Source organism: Chinchilla lanigera, unplaced genomic scaffold (assembly GCF_000276665.1).
Source record: "Chinchilla lanigera isolate Chin_1 unplaced genomic scaffold, ChiLan1.0 scaffold00036, whole genome shotgun sequence".
Lineage (NCBI taxonomy): Eukaryota > Metazoa > Chordata > Mammalia > Rodentia > Chinchillidae > Chinchilla > Chinchilla lanigera.
Genome location: NW_004955437.1, coordinates 6066399 through 6086526, shown reverse-complemented (window position 1 = coordinate 6086526; position 20128 = coordinate 6066399). Strand labels below are relative to the sequence as shown.

Here is a 20128-nt window from a genome sequence, read left to right as displayed (position 1 = left end):
AAGTGTATGTTTCGTAATTTTATCAGTTTTTTAAGAATGTATGCTGTTAGCCAGACATGGTGGCACATAGCTGTAATCCCAGCACTCAGAAGGCTGAGGCAGGAGAGTTGCGGTGAGTTTGAAGTAAGCCTGGGTTACACTGCAAGACCCTGTCTCCAAAAAAACAAACCCAAAAAACAAAACACTGACTAGAGCTGGCTTTTTTTTTTTTTTCCTATTTTAGCCAAAGAAGGACTGTAGCTCAGCAACACAGCGCTTACCTGGCAAGCACAAGGTCCTGAGTGTGATTTTCAGCACCAAAAAAAAAAAGGGCGGGGGACTTGGGCTTAAAGCTGGGATTCATTGGGAGGGAGTGGCTGGGACATGAGGGAGACAAACAGAAACATGGGTTATCTTGGTGAGTGTCGCTGTGCAGACTCACCCTGTCCCGACCCAGTCTGTGGTGATAAGAGTGCCTCTCACTCTGGCCCCAGAAGCGCTGACCCACCCTGTCCTGTCGGGCCGCTGCCTGGCGGGTGGGATGAGGAGCGGGCGGAGCCCTAAGCTCAGGCCTCCTCAGCCCTCTCGTGGTCCCCCTCAACCGAGTGGCACATGGGGGGCCCATCCCAAACCTTCCTGCTGCAATCAAGGACCCAGACCGACAGTCTGTGCACACACACGCACGTGCACACGGAAAAGCTGATGCTTGAGAGCTGTTTTGTTTCTGTGACTGCCTCGCCTCTTCCCATTTTCCTTCGGCCTTGCATACCCTAACTATCCGTAGTATTTCCGCTGAAAACTGCGCAGTGAGAAACGCCTGACATAGCCACCAGTCACACAGGCAGCGCCTCTGTAGTTACCCAAGGCTTTTGGGAGGGCACAGTGGGGTCCCCGGCAGCTCACCCGGGCCTGGAGACGGCACAGGGCCTGCTGCATGGTGGTCTTGGGGAGGTGGGCTGCAGGACAAGGAGGTTGGGCACAAGCGCGTGACAAGAAGCAGCCCCTGCCCTGCTGCAGTGAGGACAAAGCCACCGGGCTCCAGTGTGGAGCGGGGGATGGCTCACAAGTCTGGAGTGCTTACCTCAATATCCACCTGTAGGTTTTTGGGAGTCTGGGGGATTTTTTTGGTTGTTTTGGTGGGGGGGTTTGAGACAAGATCTCACTATATAGTTTAGGCTAGTTTTGAAGCTGGCCTTGAACTCCCAGAGATCCTCCTGCCTCAGCCTCCTGAGTGCTGGGATTACAGGCTTGTGCCACCGCTCCAGGCTCCACCTGTAGGTTAGCAGGCTGTTTTATCACAGCTCGGAAGCACCTACTGTCCACAGCCTGAAGTCTGCAGCAGCCAGGCCCCGTGCTGCGTGGATGCCACGTCTCTTCTGGCCTAGGAGAAGTGAGAAGCAAGACGCAGCCGCACCCCACCCTCAGGGTGGGACAGGAGGGAGCAGATAGCTGTGGTTTATGAAAACAGAAACCTGCCGGCTTGAAATACAAAGCCGTGTGCAAAATGGGCAGATTTGGGCTCGTTTCCTCTGAGGAAGGAAAAGCAATATGAGTCCTAGGCAGTTCCAGTTTAGCAAGTGTCTCCAATGCATCTGCATGATGCCCTTGACCGCCTCCCCCCGGGTAAGATAAGCAGCAGCTCCTTGTTGGTCATAGGAAGAAACTCAGGTGTAGAGCAGGTTCGTGGCCTCGGAACTCCGCTGCAGCGCCCGTGGGGCTGCAGGTCTCACGGCCCAGCTGTGCCCAGCATGTGGGGGAGCGACCAGGAGCTCAGCAGGGTCTGTTTGCAAAGCTCTTGCGCAGACGTGGAGGAGGAAAACACTCACCATATGATTTTTATAAAAATGCTTTCACTTTCCCCTCCCATCTGAGCGTGGCTGGAACACAGCTGTATCCAGCGTTTTCCTGTCGCCGCGTGGTTCCAGATGTGTGACCCGGGGAGGGGCTCTGCCCGATTCCAGTTGTGGTCCCCTCAGAGTTACGTCACTTGTTTTTCAGTTCTGTTTTCTGTTCCCTTCTTCCAGAATCCAGTTTCGGCCCCCGGATAGGTGCGATTCTTATCAGCCAGCTCTCAAGCTCCTTAGCCACAGGTGACGGCGTATCTCCGCGGAGTCTGGGATGAGTCCGCGCCGTCCCCGTGCTTCCGCAGTGAATGTCTAGAACCCACAGCGAAGTTTGCTTGCCATCTTGTCTGGTGGGAGGAGGCCGGGCCACAGGAGGGAAAGCTGCATCCAGGGGTCACATGGCGAGGGTCACTTGTGCACCCTTTGGAAGTCGGGTGGTGGGCAGAGGGGTCTTTTGGGCTCTCAAGCTCTTCTAGCAGTGGCGGAAATGCCCAGATGCACAAGTCCCACACTCACTGTCTTTCGGCAAAATGCAAGAGAGGAGCAGGTCAGAGACTTGCTTTACCATGGCCCTGCAGGTTGAGATTCTGCCCAAGCTTGGACCTGAGGATGGGTCCAGAGCCAGCGCAGGTCAGGGTGGGAGGTTAGAAAGTCAAGGCAAAGCCAGGCGTGGCGGCACCTGCGTGTAATCTCAGCACCCGAGAGGCTGAGGCAGGAGGACTGCTGGGAGTTCAAGGCCAGCCTGGGCTACATAGCAAGACCCTGTCTCAAAGAACAAAAAGTCAGACTGACTGTGGGAACAGTCCCGTAGCAAGGGTGGAACAGGGCCCGTGGGAAGGCACCAGTCCCCAGCAACCTTCGGATCCCTGCCCCCCTCACTCTGCAGCCTCTCACACAGGAGCATGCTGGGGACACGGGCGGTGTCCTCCCGCCGGGGCACCCTGGGCACAGGGTGACTTTGAGTGCTGGCCCGCAGGATCGACCTTCTGGCCAGCTGCTCTGCTCTCCAGCCCCGCTTGCCCTGTACCACATAACTCAGGCATGAGCGCTAACTACATCTGTCATTTTCCCCTCTGGAGACTGAAATGTCCAGCCGTTTCCCAGCCAGCGGGGAGACAGCGTGTTTATTATGTAAGCCGGCAGAGGCCTGGAGCTGGAGACCTTCCGCCTCCGCGTGGTGCTGTCAGGCAGGCAGCGGTCACTGGCCCAGGAGGGAGCAGAGCTGGAAGAGGGGGGCCCCGACTGGGTTCTGAGCTGTGAGCAGAAATGGGGGCATTGGGACACCGCTTTGTGCCAGGCTTCGTGTACCTGGCTTTGGGGTGGGTGGGGTCGCCCCGGGCAGCCGCGTCCCACTCCACGCCTCCCTGCAGGCCGCTGAGGTGGCATTCTTGGCGATCCTAGCCCTGCTAGTCCTCAAGCTCACCCTCCACTCTCCTTTTCTACCTCCACCTGCATTCTCAGGACAGCAGCCGGGGACCAGCTCGGCCCGGTGAGCAAAGAACAGGCGACACCGGCCCCAGCCACAGGTTCTATTCACATGTGTGTGCAGGTACAGCGTGTGGACAGGAAGTCGGCACCTTGTGAGAATGTACGTAAAGCCGGGGATTTAGCTCAGCGGCACAGCGCCTGCCTGGCAAGCCCAGGGTCCTGAGTTCGATTCCCGGTACCAAAAAAAAACAAGAAAAAAGTCAAGAATGTACGTAAAGTCAAGTTTCACATAATGGGCATTTGTACTTTCTGCAATTAAAAATGCATATGTTGGTAAGAACGCCCTGATTCTTGGTGTCGTTCTGTAACATCCAGTCTTGTCTTATTTACTGTCCACCCTCAGGCAGGAGACTTCTGGCCACTTCCTGCTCAGGGCACAGGTCTGGGGGCCTTGGTTCTGACAGGAGGGTGGCCAGGCTCACTCCAGCTGCCACCAGGCAGCGGGCCACTCAGCGCGCAGTAGCTCACTGTGGATTGGGTTCCGGTCGTTTCTGTGTGTCTGTATTTGCTTTTCTTTGTGATTTCTGTGTTTTGTGTGCACATAGTTTTGTGTCAATGTATAAACATTGTCTAATGTCCTGGGTCATTTTCCCTCTCCCTCTGGCCGGGTGAATGTTATGTCTACATAGCATGCCCACTGTGCATCTTTCCGTAATAAATATTCAGCTGTTCTCTTAGTGGTCATGAGTCACAGTTCGTAAATTGATTATTTGGATTATAAACTAAGAAGCCTGGAGCTCATTTTTAAAATACATATTTTACTGGGCGTGGTGGCGCATGCCTGTAATCCCAGCACTCAGGAGGCTGAGGCAGGAGGATCATTGGGAGTTTGCGACCAGCCTGGGCTACAAAGTCAGCTCAAGGCCAGCCTGAACTGCATAGTGAGACCCTGTCTCAAAAAAGACTAATTAATTAATTAATTAAATTTAATTAAAAACATGTTTTTAGCTGGGTGTGGTGGCACACATCTGTTATCCCAGCACTTCAGGAGGCTGAAGCAGGAGGATCACAAGTCCCAGCCCAGCCAGGGCAATTTAGCAAGACCCTGTCTCAAAATTAAAAAAAAAAAAAAAAATTGGGGGATATAGCATAGCGGTAGAGCAGCCGTGGATTCAATTCCTAGTACCAAAAAAAGAGGTCACAAAATACTCTCACTTGCCAGGCATGGTGGCACACACCTGTAATCCCAGCACTAAGGGAGGCTGAGGCAGGAGGATCAGTGTGAGTTTGAGACCAGCCTGGGCTACAAAGTGAGTTCAAGGCCAGCCTGAACTGCATAGCAAGACCTTGTCACAAAAAAAAAACACCTCACTTGTTACAACGGTAATCTGTCTCCTTTAGAAAATTCCAATCCATAGTTCTGTTAATTTACCTGTTTGGAAATAGGACTTGAGATCCCCACCCCCACCCCAACTTAGGTTTGTTTTCATGTTCAAGGGCGATGAGGACGTCCACGCTCAGCCCTCTTCCTCAGCCCCTCCAAGGCACGGAGACTCCCTGCGGCCTCGGCACCCGTGGTCCTCAAGACCCCTTCCTAAGTCTCCTCGTCCCACTCAGGCTCCTTCCCGGGGTCGCCGCCTGTCTCCGAGCCATCCTCTTCCTCCAGTTCTGCCAGGCCTCCCCCTCCCTCTCCATATACCCTGCCGCCCATGGGCAGATCACCCACTCTGCACGCCCGCCCCCCGCCCTCCCGAGTGTGGCAGTGCCCAGAGGGCATCTTCACCATCCTGTTGCTGCGTGCCCACAATCATGGCAGGACCGGACCCTGGAGAATGCACCTCCTTCCGCTCCTAGCCTCACCCGCCTGGTCCACTGCAGCCGCCTCTGCTGACTGTGGCTTCCCCGTGCATCTGGGTGCGGTCCAGCCCCACACAGAGGGCATCTAGCCGCGCTCGAAACCCTCTAGTCGCCTCGCCGAGGGGCTGTACCTCTCCGCGTTCCTGCCATCAACACAGTGCCAGCCCCGTGCTCCACACCCTCGCTAGCACTTGGTGCTGCCAGTGCGGGCGATTTGGGCCGCACGGGCGTGTGGCGAGGTCTCACTGCCCGCATCTGCAGTTCCCTGGTGGCCTGGTGCGGAGCCTTTTCCTGCTTTTCCTCTGTATCTTCAGTGAGGAGTCAGGTCAGATCTTCTGCCAATTTTTAAACGGGGCTGTTTGTTTTCTTACTGAGTTTTAAGAGTTCTTTGTACATCTTGGATAACAGTCCTTTGTCAGACGCGTCCTCGGTGAATGTTTTCTCCAAGCTGTGGCTCGACGTCTTGTTCTCCCACGCATCATATCTTCCAGAACAGAAGGATTTAATTTCCACGGAACCCAGTTTATCAGTTGTTTTCTGCCTGAATTGTGCCTTCCTTGTTCTATCTAAAAAGTCATCTCTGCTGGGCATGGTGGTGCACGCCTGTAATCCCAGCACTGGGGAGGCTGAGGCAGGAAGATCGTTGCAAGTTCCAGATCAGCTTGGGCTACAAAGTGAGCTCAAGGCCAGCCTGAACTGCACAGCGAGACCCTGTCTCAAAAAGACCAAATAATAATAATGATGGTAATAATAATAATAAAATAAAAATTTTAAAAAGTCGTCTCTATCCCCAAGGTCACCTAGACTTTCTCCTGCTAGTTTATCTTCTAGGATTTTGTAGTTCTGCACTGCGCATCGACACTGAAATCCCTCGAGTTAGTTTCCGTGAAGGGTGCAAGCTCTGTGTCCGATTCACTTATCTGCCTCTCGGTACCCAGCTGCTCCGGCCGCCTGTGTTGAAGTGTCTGTCTCTGCCCTGTTTCTTGCCTTCGTTCCTTTGTCAGGCATCAGTTTACTGTAGTGTTCACGCGGTCTGTTCTGGGCTCTATTGTGCCCCATTGATTTATCGGTCTCTTCTAGGGAGCTCTCTGGGTTGCTGCTGCTGTGTAGCAAGCTTTGAGGTCAGGAAGAGTTGGTCTCCTCCGACTTCTTTCAACACTGAGTTGAATATTTTAGCTCTTTCACTCCTGTGTGTCAACTTGATCATGTTTTCTGCAGTGCTGGGGATTGAACCCAAGGGCCCCGAACAACTTAGGAGCATCCATGGCCCTTTTGATTTTTATTTTGAGGCAGAGCCTCCCTGAGTTGCCCAGGCTGACCTTAAAATTACAGTCCTCCTTCTTCAGCTTCCCAGGTACTGTACACACTTGAGTTTGTCCTGAGCCAGTGCTGAGATTTTGATGAGGATCACACTGAATGTGTATGTAGATCCAGCTGCATCCACGCTGGTGGTTTTTTTTTTTTTTTTACTTGATCTTTTTTTGTGGTGCTGGAGCTGGAGCCCAGGCTCTTGCAGATGTTTGGCCAGTGCTCCACCCCGGAGCCCCACCCCCAGGCCCCAGGCTGTTGGAATTCTCACCCCTGATAATGTTTTTGAGCGCTCATATATCCACTTCTGCGTAGTTTTGCATTGCGTTTTATTACTGCACATTCCGCCGACATGACCCATCCCATGGGCCTTCCCAGTAAATCAACCTGCTAAGCCCCTAGACATTGCGCTGAAGACAGATATTTCCCCAGTCTTATTTTTTCAGAGTAATGACTGTATTTTTATAAAAATGATGCATTCTTAGTCTGAAGAACTGAAGCTTGAGTGATTTTATGAAAACCTCCACCCGGAAACAACCACTAAATGTTAGGTGAGCTACGTTCTTGGCATCTGGGGGTTTCTGGCTGCAAGGCCAGATAGAAACACTTTTATTAAAATGAGACCAATCATTCTACTTAAAAAATAAGCTGTAAGCCTAATGTGATGTGAATAACGGAGGAAAAGGGAACTTAAGCAGATGTTTCTTCCCCGTAGAGAGTATTAGTTCCTAAACAAAGCCAACATGTGAAGACTAAGAAACTAGAATTATTCTTAGTAAGGTTTCCATTTTATTTATTGAGATAAGGTCTCACTATGCAGTTCAGGCTGGCCTTGAACTCACTATGTAGCCCAGATTGGCCTCAAACTCTCAGTGATCCTCCTGCCTCAGCCTCCTGAGTGCTGGGATTACAGGCGTGTGCCAGCTTGGCTGTTTTTAAACTTTTGATTGGCTGGATCTCATCACTGAGAAAAGGTCAATAATGGCACACAATGCTATATTTTCCGTGTCTGAGAGTGCTCCTGTGGTCTTTATACTTGGCTGAGTAACACATTCATTCGTCTTAGTCACTTTCTTGTCACGGAGACCCAATACCCAACACCCACAATTAAAGGAAGAAAAGAGGGCCAGGGGTATAGCTCAGTGGCATAAGCGCCTGCCTGGCAAGCGCAAGGTCCTGAGTTCGATTCCCGGTACCAAAAATAAATAAATAAATGAAGGAAAGAGAACACGCAAACACACCTAGGTTCACAAACTGGATTCTCTCCATGATTCTGATCCCCAAATAAACTGGAAGAGAATCAAATCAAATATCCCCATCAGGTCAACATTGAACCTAACATTGAATTTGATCTGGTTCTTGTCCAGTTCAGTGTGTGACCAGAATTGTGGAAAGAATCAAGTTTGTGAACCAGGCTGGCCTTGAACTCATGATGTACTGTATTTCCCTGAAAATAAGACCAGGTCCTATATTAATTTTTTCTCCAAAAGATGCATTAGAGTTTACTCTCAGGGGCTGTGTTATTTTTTCACATATAGAACAATCTGCATTCATTCATTTGTTCACGTATGACAACCTACACCGATTCAAACACAGTCACGTCATCTTCTTCTGGAGCATCGCCCTAACTCCCCAAACCCTGAATCCCAGCAGACCGTTTCCGGTAGAACCACTGGCCCCAACCTCCCCTACCCCGCAGCAGAGCTGCCCTCCAATGAGCGCTTCCTGTCCGCGGAGCCGGTGTAGCGCATTGGCGACACAGCTGGCGGTGCCTCTGGGAATCTGTTTCGCCCTGGGCACTGCGCCTCCGTGGGATCATAATGCATTTGTCCTCCACTGTGGGCTCATTTCATTTGCTGTAATGTCTTCAAGATTCATCCTTGTGACGTGTGTCAAACTTTTCTTCCTTTTGAAGGGGGCATAATGCTGCACTGCTCCTAGAAACCCCGCTTTGTTGCCCTGTCCCCTCACTGACGGATGCGTGTTCCTCTCATCTTTCAACTGCTGTGAACATTGCCGCTCTGAAACGCAAGTGTGCGCTTGTCTGAGTCTCCGCCTTCGATTCTCTGGGGTGTACACACACCTAGAAGTAGAACTCCTGCATCCCATAGTTTCCTCTGTGTGATTCTTCGAGGAGCCGCCGCTCTGTCTTCTGCAGTGGCCGCACCACTTAATGTCTATGTCCACAATGCATGAGGGCTTCGGTACCATGTTCATGCCAGTACCCGGTATTTTTTGTTTCTGGTTTTGTTGTTGTTTAATAATAGTCATCCTTAGCCAGATATAGGAGTGTATACCTGTAATGCCAGCACTCTGGGAGGCTGAGGCAGGATGATTATAAATTGGTGTCAGCCTGGGCAACTTAATGATATAGTGGAACACTGTCTCAAAATAAAATGGATGGGGGATGCAGCTCAGTGCAAAGGCCTGAGTTTAGTGCCTCGTAACACACACACACATTCTAATGGGTCTGGAGTGGTGTCCCTTGTGCTGATTTGTGTTTCCCTGATAATGGTGACACTGAGCATCATTTCATGGGCCACTTTGCTTTTCTTCTTTGAAGAAATGTCTATTCAAGTCCGTTGCCCATTTTTAAATCAGGTTGTTTATTTTTTGTCGTGTTGAATAGTAAGAGTCCTTTATATATTCTACATTCCCTCCCCCCCTTTTTTTTTTTTGGTACCGGGAATCAAACCCAGGACCTTGAGTTTGCTAGACAGGTGCTTGTGCCACTGAGCTGTACTCCCAGCCCCATAGTCTACATTCCTTACCAAATATGGAAGTCGGTATTTTCTCTCATTCTGTGCATTGCCTTTTCACCTGGAGACACAAGGGTTTTTTACTTTAATGAAGCCCAGTTCATTGTTGTTGCTCTCTCTGCAGTTCCCTGAAATTGCCCCACTTTGTCTTCTAGGTGTAGCCTTTATGTTTAGGTCTTTGATTCATTTTAATGCAATTTTTGTTGTTGTCTTTTTGAGACAGGGTCTGGCTGTGCAGTTCAGGCTGGCCTTGAGCTCACTTTGTAGCCCAGGCTGGTCTCGAACTCACAACGATCCTCCTGCCTCAGCCTCCCAAATGCTGGAATTACAGGCGTGCGCCACCACGCCCATCTAATTTTTGTATATGGTAAGGGTCCCACTTCTTTTTTTTTTTTTTTCTGCACGTGGATGCCCTTTCCCCCCAGTCTCATCAAAAAAACTGCCCCTTCCTCCACTGAGTAGCCTTGGCACTCTGCCAAACATCCTTTGATCGCACACACATTTGTCTGGCTGCTCTGTGCTGTTCCCTTGGTCTAAATGTCAATGAGCACATCATTTGATTACTGTAATTTTCTCATTTTGCTGCTGTCTGTCTTTCAGTACTGGGGCTGGAACCCAGCGCTTTGCACTTGCTCTGGAACCAAGCCTGACCCTGAGACAGGGCTCGCTAAGCTGGCCAGGCCGGCCTCAAACTCAGTCTCCTGCCTCAGCCTCCTGAACAGCTGGGATTACTCCCAAGTACTAGAGTGCGGCACCATGCCCAGCTGTGGTTAAGTTTTGACATCGGAAAGTGAGAGACACCCAAATTTGTTCTTTTTCAAGATTATTTCAACTACTGGGGTCTCCCGAGGTGCTATGTGAGATTTCAGGATGTATTGTTCTGTTTCTGCACAAAATTTATCATTAGGGTTTTGGTAGGGATTGCAGGGAATCTATAAATTAGGTAATATTGGCGTCTTATAATAATATCATGCTTTCTAATCCTTGCTGCTGTGTCTTTCCATTGACTGGGGTCTTTTGATTGTTTTTAGCAACCTTTTGTAATTTTCAATATATATGCTTTTTGCCTCCACACTAAATTTATTCCTAAGAATTTTACTTTTTTTTAGAGAGGGTCTCATCATGTAGTTCAGACCCGCTTTGAACTCACTCTGTAGTCTAGGCTGGCCTCAAGCTCCTGGCCATCCTCCTGCCTCAGCTTCCAAGAATTTCACTCTTGTTGCTATTACAAATGGAAGTGTTTTCTTTTCTTTTCGGATTATTTGTTAGTGAAGAGAGAACTGGGTTTGGGCGTTGGTTTTGTGCCCTGCGCTGTTGTGAACCTATCAGTACTGACAGCTTGGTTTTGTTCCCCACCCTGGAATCCACGCTGCTTACTTTTGTCGTTCCCTGGAGGCCCGGCAGGGAGTGTGCTGAGCTCTCCCAAGGCCAGCTTCTACTTAGGCCCCGTTCACTGAGCTGCCGGCTGCAAGGGTCCCACCTGATCTCAGGAGCGCAGCTCCAGCCGCCTGCCTCCTGCGGCCGCGCTCGGTCCCTGTTCTCCAAGGTCATCATGGTGCACGTGCTTGTCTGCTGCCCCACTGCCGTCCGCACCCTCTCCTCAGACCCCCTCTTCCGTCAGCTCACTCACTTCCCCTCTCTGCTCATTTTTACTTTTTGTTTCTTTGAGACAGGGTTTCACTATGTCCTCCAGGTTGGCCCTGATGTGTCTAGCCCATGATGGCCTTGAACTTGTGGTGATCCTCCTGCCTCAGCCTCCCAGTGCTGGGATCACAGCTGTGGGCCACCATACCTGGCTTCTGCCCTCTTAATTTGAGTGGCAGACAGATTCTGAGGAGGGGCTCCTGGCACCGCATTTCTGGATGAGCATCTCAAGCAGTGCTTTCACCGAGCACGCAGAAGCCGAGGTGGGCTATGGCCAGCACGAAACACCGGGGTCCTCCTCCCCGGGGCACCGGAGCCAGCCGAGGCATGCACACAAGGCTCGCTGTGTACCATGGGTGCCAGGTGCCATGCTGGTCCCCAGGTGGGCAGTACCCCTCATTCGGCCCTCGCTCAGCCCTGCAAGCGGGTGCTGTGACCGTCACTGATTTGTGCGGGACACACAGCGAGGGGCAGACCCACCTTCCACCCCTGTGCCTTGTCTTCCTCCACCCTTCTAATCTCACCCGGTCCTCAGGCCAGGCTTCCTCTTCCTTCTCGGTCCCCAGCACCCAGTGGGTGTGACCTCAGGCTGCCCACCAAGCTGCGCAGATGTCCATGGGCTCACAGCTGGAGAAGGACCTCGGGACTCACACAGCGCTTGGCCCGAGCCCCCGCCACCGAGGGAAAGGAGGCTGCTGCCAAGGGCTGGGGGAGTGGACTCCTCTCTGGTCGGGACCCAAGGCACCGGCGCCACCGAGACATTGTGTGAGCTGGGCTGGGCCTCAGACACAGCCGGGGAGGTGCCGGCATGGGAAGGGCTTTAAATCCAGCTGCCGCCTAGGCGGGAGAGCGGAGAGGGCCGGCCACCATGCACAGCTCCTGTGGCCTCTGGGCGCTGCTGCTGCTGCTGCTCACCATGGGCCCCGCCACGGCCCTCAAGGAGGATGAGAGACAGCTGATGGTCCAGCTGCACAACCTCTACCGCGCCCAAGTGTCTCCGCCCGCCTCAGACATGCTGCAGATGGTAAGTTTGGTGGGTGCCTGCTGCGGTTCAGGGACTGCCACCTGCTGCCACACCCATGCCAGCCTCCCTGAGGTGCATCACTGTGAGACTCCCTGACATTGCATAGTAACATGCAGGTCCCCAAAACAGCCCCATTATACAGATGGGGAGACTGAGGCTCAGAGTGACACATGTGCCCTGCGAGGGCACAGCTCTATGAAGGGGTCTCTCAGAGGCCCTCTGAGAACAGGAGGCAAGGAAGGGGCAAGAGGAGGGATCTGGGCACCAGGACAGGAGGGAGGTACTTAGGAGGTGCCAGAGAGCATGACTGGAAGCAAAGGTTGCACCCCAAGTTCCAACTCTGCCTCTGTCATCAATGAGACCTGTGAGTCTGGGACAAGTGCTGTAACCTTGGCTACTCTCAGCTTCTCATCTGTGAAATGGGGACATGATCTGACCTAAGTGTGTATCCACATGGACTGAACCTCACAGGCCCTGTGGAGAGGGGACGGCGTCTCAGAAAGTAGAAAATGAACGCACCATTTGTCCACTGGTGAGAGGCACGGGCAGATGGTGAGGATGCATGTGCTTGTGCGTGTGGAGGACAGAAGCCACCTCTGCCGGGCAGGGAGGGCATCTGAGGACAGGGCTGGGCTAGGAGGTAAAGGGAGAGATGCACCCTTCCTGCCCTGCGGTCCAAACCCTCAGCTGGTCTGGGATGCGACTGGCCGAGTGGAGGAGCCCCTGAAGGTGGGGCCTGGGGGCAGAGACCTAAGCCTGGGTCTCAAGACCTCAGGCTGGTCTCTTAGAGACCCTGGGCCCCCTCTCCCCTCAGAGGCCTCCTGACCTGGTGCAAAGATGGGTGTGGTGATCCCTGCCCCAGAGCCAGACAGGATGGCTCCTGGGGCCCCTGTGAGTGTTGGCACATATCAAGTACTGCCACACTCTCGTTGGCCTGGGCGACCAGGGACTGCAGACACCAACCTGGGAGCCCTGGATGCTGGTGCCACCTCTGCCAACAGCTCCTTGACAGCTGGGGGTGTTGGGCCTCAGCTTCCCCATCTGCAGACCCTGATGCCCTAAAGTCTGGCTGGCTGAGGCTGGGAGCCTAGTGACACTGTGGCCGGCAGTGAGGACGTTAGGGGGACCTGCTGCTGCTGCTGCTGCTGCTGTGGGAGGAGGTCTCCGGAGAGGCGGATGTGGGGGCACGGATGAAGGTGGACCCCAGCCATGCCAAGCACAGAGACTTGGCCCGGCGGCCTGGCTTCCAACCTGGCCCCTGCCTCTTTTTAGCTGTGGGGCCTCTGTCCTCGGTGTCCTGGGCTGTAAGAGGAGAGTGACGGCTGTAGGGTTAAATAGGTGAGCAGCGGCTGGGACACAGGAAATGAATGCTAGGGGTAGCTAACGCTCTGGGGCAGATGGGCCCCCAGGACGGAGGGCTCCTGGGTGCTCCCCTCTCCCTGGCCGCCACATCCAGCCCCCACCACCGTTACCTCCCAGAGGGCTCCATGTTGCTGAGCCCACCTGCTGCTGCTCATCCTTCCCTACCCTTGCCTCCTGTGCTGCTTGGCACACTCCAGCTCCCGCCTTCTGGTTTTGTATCCAGAGGCTCCTAGGTTAGCTCCTACCTGCTCCCCAGCCTCCGGGCCCCAATGAATTTGCTACCAGAACAAATGATCTAACATGTGAGTCTGACCCTGCTCCAGATCCTTCTATGGGCCCAGGATATAGCTCAGTGGCACAGTGCCTACCTAGCAAGCATGAGGTCCTGAGTTCGATTTCTGGCACCAAAAAAAAAAAAAAAAAAAAAACCAAAAAAAAAAAAAAAAAAAAAAAAGATCCTTCAATGGCTCCAACCAGCTCCCTGCCACTCAGGGTACAGCTCCCGGAAGGCTGTGTCCCCTGCCCGGTCGCTCCAGGCTCCTTGCCCAAGCCGAACAGTTGTCCCTGCTCAGACGAGTGCTTCTCAGCTGCAGGCCTTGCTGTGTGAGCACCTTCTCCCTCACCTTCCAGCGCAGCTCAGTGTCCCCTCCTCCAGCCTCGCCTGGCCCTGCTGGTTGGCCCAGAGTGAGTCCTCACTGTACATGTCCTTTACCACATGATGGCCCGCTTGACTGGACGGCCTCATGAACTTGGGCCTCTTGGCTCTTGCCGCTGCCCCAGGGCTGGCACAGTGCCCAGGACTACTGAGAGGGGGAGGGGTGGGGGCCTGGCTCCTAGGTAGTGGCCGAGTGGGCAGTTTTGTGACTTCGCCTCCACACGGGACTCTGGGCCACAGACGGAGAAGCCGCCAGACAGACCCAAAGCGGCGACTCTGGAGCAGGGCACGCAGCACGTGGTCAGGGTGGGGGTTACCGCTGGGCTCTGTGGGGAGACTGGGACTGTCTTGGTCACCAAGAGCTGACATACCTGGCCAGCTGCAGCACCACGGCTGACACCGGAGACAATGGCTGCCTGCCCCGAAGGAGCTGACAGTGCCCCTCACTCCTCGGGTCCTCCGAGACAACTGATCCTAGTCCCGCACCATCCCCCCGCCCCTTCCCACCCCAGTCTCCACTGTTGCCAGAGTTGAGAGAACTTCAGGGACCAGGGACTTGGGACAGAAACGTCTAGAGGGGGAGAGGGACCCATGGGGGCACACGGGGGCTATTCCACCCCAGGTTCCCAGCCCCCTCTGGGCAGCTGCTCCAAGCGCTGCGCGGGCGGGGCGCGGGCGGGCCCTCTCCTCGGGGCTCCCCGGCCCTGCGGCTTTACGGGCTGTCTGCCTCTTGCAGCTGGCTGGACCCTGGGAGGGTGGGGCAAGAGCGGCTGCCAGGCCGTCGCTTCCCGGAGAGGCCAAGGCCGAGGTTAATGGGATCCAGGCCTCCCTCTGTCCTCTGGGCCGACGCCTTGGTCATCCCCCTGCGCCCTCCCTTGCCCCGTCCTCCTGCCCTGCCCGACACAGCGCTCAGAGGCGCGCTCCGCGTCCCACCCGAGGGCCCTCTGGAGAAGGTGGGTTGTCCTGGGAGGGGAGCCTGGGCGGGGACTGGCATGGAGGGCACCCTGGCCCGGAGAGGGGGAGCTGGGAGGGAGGAGGAGGTGCTGGTCCCCCAGTGGGAGAAGGAAATGGACCAAAGCACAAGCCGGCAGCCAGGCATCTCCCGGGACATCTAGGGACAGCTCAAGGTGTCCAGGGCCCACAGCCCCAGACTGTCACCAGTGCATCTCATTCAATCCTCCCACCACCCTGAGAGCCAGAAACGTTGGGCCACAAGTCTCACAACTGGGGATCGCCCCAAGTCTGACACCCCCGCCAGGAGGCCGAAGCAGGGCTGGGACACAGGTCAGAGCCGGCTCCGCCTCGGTCTTGGCGCCCGCTCCAGTCCCCGGGCCCCCGGCCCCGGTCCCCGGACAGGGCGTCTCCGTGCTCCTCTCACCTCCACCCCACCCTGCAGCGATGGGACCCGGAGCTGGCCGCCTTCGCCAAAGCCTACGCCCAGAAGTGCGTGTGGGGCCACAACGAGGACCGCGGGCGGCGCGGCGAGAACCTGTTCGCCATCACGGACGAGGGCCTGGACCTGCCGCTGGCGGTGGAGGAGTGGCACCACGAGCGCGAGCACTACAACCTCAGCGCCGGAGCCTGCGCCGCTGGCCAGATGTGCGGCCACTACACGCAGGTGCGGGGCGGGGCGGGGGGGCGTTCGCCAGGCTGAGAAGCTGCCTGGCGGGTGGGCGGGGTCTGTAGCTGTTGGGGCGGGGCCAGGCGCGGGAGGGGGTGGGGCCATGACTCTAACCAGTCCTGCCCGCTCCTAGCAGCAAATGCCCCCAACTTGGCTCTTGCCTCTCACTGTTGCTTTATTTATTTATTTGGAGACAGGGTCTTGCTATGTGCCCCAGACCGGCCTTAAACTCTTGCCAACCCTCCTCCGTCAGTCCCCCAGTACTGGGTTTGGAGGCGCGCACCACCACACCTGCCTCACTTGCTCTTTTTGCATTCATCATGATGCCTAATTCGCGATCTCTAATCTGCCAGAGGTCGATCGAGCATATAGAGGACCTTGTGTAATTCTTGCTTTTAGAAAACGATATAAGCCTGGCGTGGTGGGGCATGCCTGTAATCCCAGTGCTCAGGAGACTGAGGCAGGAGGGTTTCCGGGAGTTTGAGGCCAGACTGGACCACATAAGCGAGTTTAAAGGCAGCCTGAACTACATATGGAGACCCTGCCTTAAAACAAACAAAACCCTATAGAAGAGCATACAGCGTGCTGTGGTGGCACCCTCGTTATCCCCGCACTCGGGGAGGCTGAGGCAAGGGCGGGGCAACCGCAGTGTTCTGAGCACTTCCTGCTTCTCAGGCCTCCGGCCTTATCACTGGGTTCTCGGGTCCTCCCTGCACTGTGAATGTTTGGATTTACAGATAAGTGGGGTGTGGAAGAGAGGTCACATTAGTGCTCATTCCCCCCCCTCCGTCCTCCCAACTCTTGTACGAACAGTAACAGGGCAGACAAAAGCAGCCAATCATCTTCCCACCCGCACCCCCGTGGCAGGCTTTGGTGCCTCTTCTGGGAGGTACTTTTAGTCTCAGTTCTAGGGAAGGAAATCCAAAGGCACCCACCCACATCAGGAAGTCGCCGGTCTGGCCCCCACCTCGCAGCTCCCAAGCCCCGGAACTGCCCAGGCGCCGCAGGAGTGTTTGCCCAGCTCCAGCCAGGGTTCCTCTGGCCCGCGCTTCCTCCGGTTAGGGGCACCTGTCCTGTGGGCTCCCTACTGCCTGGAAGCTGATTTAAGCAGAAAGATTCCCGGCCCGGACAGAGCAAAGGAAAGCTAGTAGTCTTGCCTCAGGGCAACATGCAAAGGTTTAAATTCTGTACTTCAAACAGACCTCATTCTACCAGCTAGGAGAGAGCCGCTATTCCCAAAGACAGGCAGAGCAGCACCCTATGATTAGCTGCAGCATGGCGGAAAGATCCCCTTTGAAAATACCTCTTCCTCTTGTCTTCCTTAGACTTTTTTTGTAGCTGATGTCTAAGAGTCTACCATTTAAGATTCATTCCTTTGCATACGCCCGTTGGTTAAAATGCAAGGGCTTCTAGGAAGAGCCCGTAGGAAACATGTGAGAGTGTCTTAGAGCCCTTGAGCGGAGGGAGCTGGAGCTTAGAGCCGCAGAGCTTAGAGCCCTGGAGCTTACAGCCCTGGAGCTGAGGGAAGGCTGAAAGAGGGAGAGGCCTGGGAACCGGGCTTCGTTTGCAAAGGGAGAGCAGATCCTTAGGGGCAGCCCCTCACTCCAGTTAGAGTTGTGGACTTGGATCTCACAGGCTGGGGGGCGCCTCCCTCCCCACCCCCGGAGGCGGGTGCAGGGGGAGCAGCGAGGGGGCGCGCCGGCTCCGGGCTAAGTGCGGGCCTTGCCCCCTCCATCCAGGTGGTCTGGAGCAAGACCGAGAGGATCGGCTGCGGCTCCCACTTCTGTGAGACGCTGCAGGGAGTAGAGGAGACCAACATCCACCTACTGGTGTGCAACTACGAGCCGCCGTGAGTGCCGGGAGATCCTAAGAGGGACTGCTCTCTACGGTAGCCGGCCAGAGCCCCGGGCGCTCAAGGTGCCCTGCAAATCCCGGCTGGAGGCTGACACGCAGGGGCACAGGAGGACAGGGGAGGGGGCAGGGCTGGAAGGGCCGGAACCGCCCGCCCAACAGCGTCCTCGCCTCCTGCAGGGGGAACGTGAAAGGGAAGAGGCCCTACCGGGAAGGGACGCCGTGCTCCCAGTGTCCCCCGGGCTACAGCTGCGAGAACACCCTGTGCGGTGAGCCGGGGGCCAGCGCGGGGCGGGGCCGGAGAGGGGCGGGGCCAGCGGGGCGGGGCGGAGCCGCGTGGGGCGGGTGCGGCGCCGATTGGCTGCGGAGCGCCGGGACTCCCCAACCGCGCGGCCACCTGGGGGCCCTCGGAGGTCTCTTGCTCTCCCAGCACAGCCCCTTTGGCGCCCTGTCAGCCCACGTGGCCGCACTTCAAGCCCGGTTACTCTGGAGGGCACAGCCCAGTCCTGCTGCTCCTAGCGCCGCCCCGCGCGCACCGGTGGGCGTGACCGGACGGGCCGCGGTGGGCGGGGCCTCGTCCGTGGGCGTGGTCGGGCGCGCGGAAGAAGTACCGAGCTCACGCGGAGGAGCGCGGAGGAGGGGACGGTGGAGCAGTTGTCAGTAACGGCAGGCAGCCTTTCTTGTCAATGAGGGAGACATCCGCTGAAGAGGCGGACGTGGGGTGGCGGAGGGCGAGGGAAGCGGAGCCCCGTGTGCAGCGCCAATGCCAGGCCTTGTCTATCTCATCAGAACCCATCAGAGGCCCGGAAGAGGCGCAGGATTTGACTCCCCTGGTGACTGAGGCCCCATCCACCGTGGCGGATGAAGCCTCCGGCCCTGGGAAAACCGACACTCCTTCCCTAGCAACCGAGACGCCTAGCTTCTCGGTGCCAGAGGTCCCGGGCTCCCTGGCAACAGCGGCCCCGCCCATGGCGGGAACAAAGGCCCCATCTTCTTTAGCAACGGACCAGCCTGCCTCCATGGCAACAGAGGCTCCGCCCTCCCTAAACTCCGAGGTCCCTTTCGTTTCGGCCTCTCCCACCCCGCTTTTCTTGGAGGATGGCCCAGGGCCCCTTCCCAGGTCCACCCGCGTTCCCATCCTGCGAGCTGCCGACGAAGTAGCCAGCAAGACAAGCGCACCCCCCACGAGGCCAGAGAGCTCTCAGCATCCCACAGGGGCGCCCCTACCCCGTGCCCTGGAGGAGGTGGAGGCGGAGGCCGAGTTGCCCCCTTCCAGCGAGGTCATGGCCTCCGTTTTGCCAGCCCAAGGACAGGCTGAAGGGGAGGCTGAGTTGCCTCCTCCCGGTGAAGGCTTGGCCACAGTTTTTCCAGCCCAGGCCAAGCCAGGTGAGCTGCAGGCCACACTGGGCCACCTGGGGCACGCCAAGTCCCTGCCCAATGTCCCCGGTGACTCTGCCTCCGGCAATGCCGTGGGTGGGCGGACCCTGGCCCTGCAGTCGTCCTTGCCAGGTAAGGCCCGAGGCATGCAACCTTTCCTCCTGGCTCCAGGCTGGCAGCGCCCTGCCCTGGTGTAGGTGTGCGCGTGGAGCATGCGCCCTCCGAGTAGGCGCTTTGTGTCTTGCGGCTGCCACCCCTTGCATGGCGGAGGGTGGGACATCAGGCATCGGAGTCTGCAGGCTGAGGCAAGTCCCTCCTCCCCCCAGGTGCAGAGGGCCCTGAGAAGCCTGGCGGGGAGCCGGGGAGGAGCGTGGGGCACACGTGGGCGCCCGCCTCAGGACTGCTGCTGCTGCCTCCGCTGCTGTGTGCTGGACTCCACTGAAGGGGACGCCGTCCACACAAGGCCTGGTGGGCAACCAGGCCTCAGCCTACTCTGGATTGTCCTTCTCCAATACGAGGCCACGGCTTCCTGGGCAGGTCCTGCTCTGTGGTCCCGTCCCCTGGGGAGGCCCCTGTAGGGCCAACCCTTGGCCTGCCCCAGGAGCACCCTTTCTTCCGAGGCAGTCACCCTCGGCGGGCTGCAGGCTGTTCCGGGCAGCGTCAGAGCCCTGCGTGCCTGGTGCCCTGTTGTCCTGTGAGCGTGGCCTGCTCTCCCAGAGCTGTCTCAGCCTCCCCCCACAGCTTGGCTCCTTCCGAGCCCCTGGCCCCTTGCTCCACCCATCTGGCCCCGGGCTGCCCCCCAGTGCCTCCTGCCTCCCTCGGGTGTAGAGGTCACAGCCCAGACACCATCTCCCCGGCCATGTCCCCGGCCCCTCACACAAGAAGCCTCTTGGCTGAAGGCACGTGAAGGTCAAAAGGCTTCGGCTTCTGGGGCGCACAGCCTGGCTGGCCACTGGCTTGGGGACCCGGACTCCTCCTGCCCCCTGCAACTGAGTCCTGGGTGGGGGTCCTGGGTGGGGGTCCTGGGTGGGGCTCCCTGCCTGCCTGGCTTAGGTGACAAGGCCCATTCGAGTGGGGTTCTAGGGAGGGGAGGGCAGCAGCCCCTACTCCTGAATAAAGCCTGTCTGACAGCCGGGAGTCTCATTGTTTGTGAGGCCACCCAGGAGCCCAACTGCGCCCCTCCCACGGGAGGCCACTGCTCCCTCCTCAGCCTCCCTCCCCCAAGTCACAGGTGGCCCAGGGAAAGCCAGGGCCTCACCGGTCCCCATGGGCCGCTAGGTTGAGTCAGGAGCAAGGCTGTTGCCCACAGCCACCTGGGCCACTGGGTCAGAACCGTTCTCAGCAGGGCTTTGCCAACCCCAGGTGCTTGGGTGAGTCACGTATTTATTGCTTCTTTCACTTCATATATTTTCAAGGTTT

General features: G+C 56.5%; 1 protein-coding gene across 3 annotated transcripts; it reads left to right on the top strand.

Moving 5' to 3' along the window:
* Positions 1-11449: 11449 nt before the first annotated feature.
* Positions 11450-19842, top strand: Pi16 (peptidase inhibitor 16). 3 transcript variants are annotated; one of them, XM_013517115.1, is made up of 7 exons: positions 12338-12375; positions 14976-15144; positions 15257-15478; positions 17221-17330; positions 17513-17601; positions 18122-18718; positions 19036-19842. In XM_013517115.1, exons 1-7 carry the CDS (start codon positions 12353-12355, stop codon positions 19149-19151), a joined length of 1326 nt encoding a protein of 441 aa, XP_013372569.1. In that variant the 5' UTR covers positions 12338-12352; the 3' UTR covers positions 19152-19842. The 3 variants fall into 3 exon arrangements, with proteins under 3 accessions (XP_005389688.1, XP_013372569.1, XP_013372568.1); XM_013517114.1 differs by having other exon boundaries at positions 18122-18841; XM_005389631.2 differs by lacking the exons at positions 12338-12375; positions 14976-15144 and adding an exon at positions 11450-11843 and having other exon boundaries at positions 18122-18841.
* Positions 19843-20128: the final 286 nt, after the last annotated feature.

Excerpts from the sequence above, each read along its gene's own strand:
- Pi16 (XM_013517114.1), top strand. The coding sequence starts at position 12,353 with ATGAACGCACCATTTGTCCACTG. Across the intron at positions 12,376-14,975 it reads AACGCACCATTTGTCCACTG|GGACAGCTCAAGGTGTCCAG; the intron begins GTGAGAGGCACG and ends CGGGACATCTAG. Across the intron at positions 17,331-17,512 it reads GTGTGCAACTACGAGCCGCC|GGGGAACGTGAAAGGGAAGA; the intron begins GTGAGTGCCGGG and ends CGCCTCCTGCAG.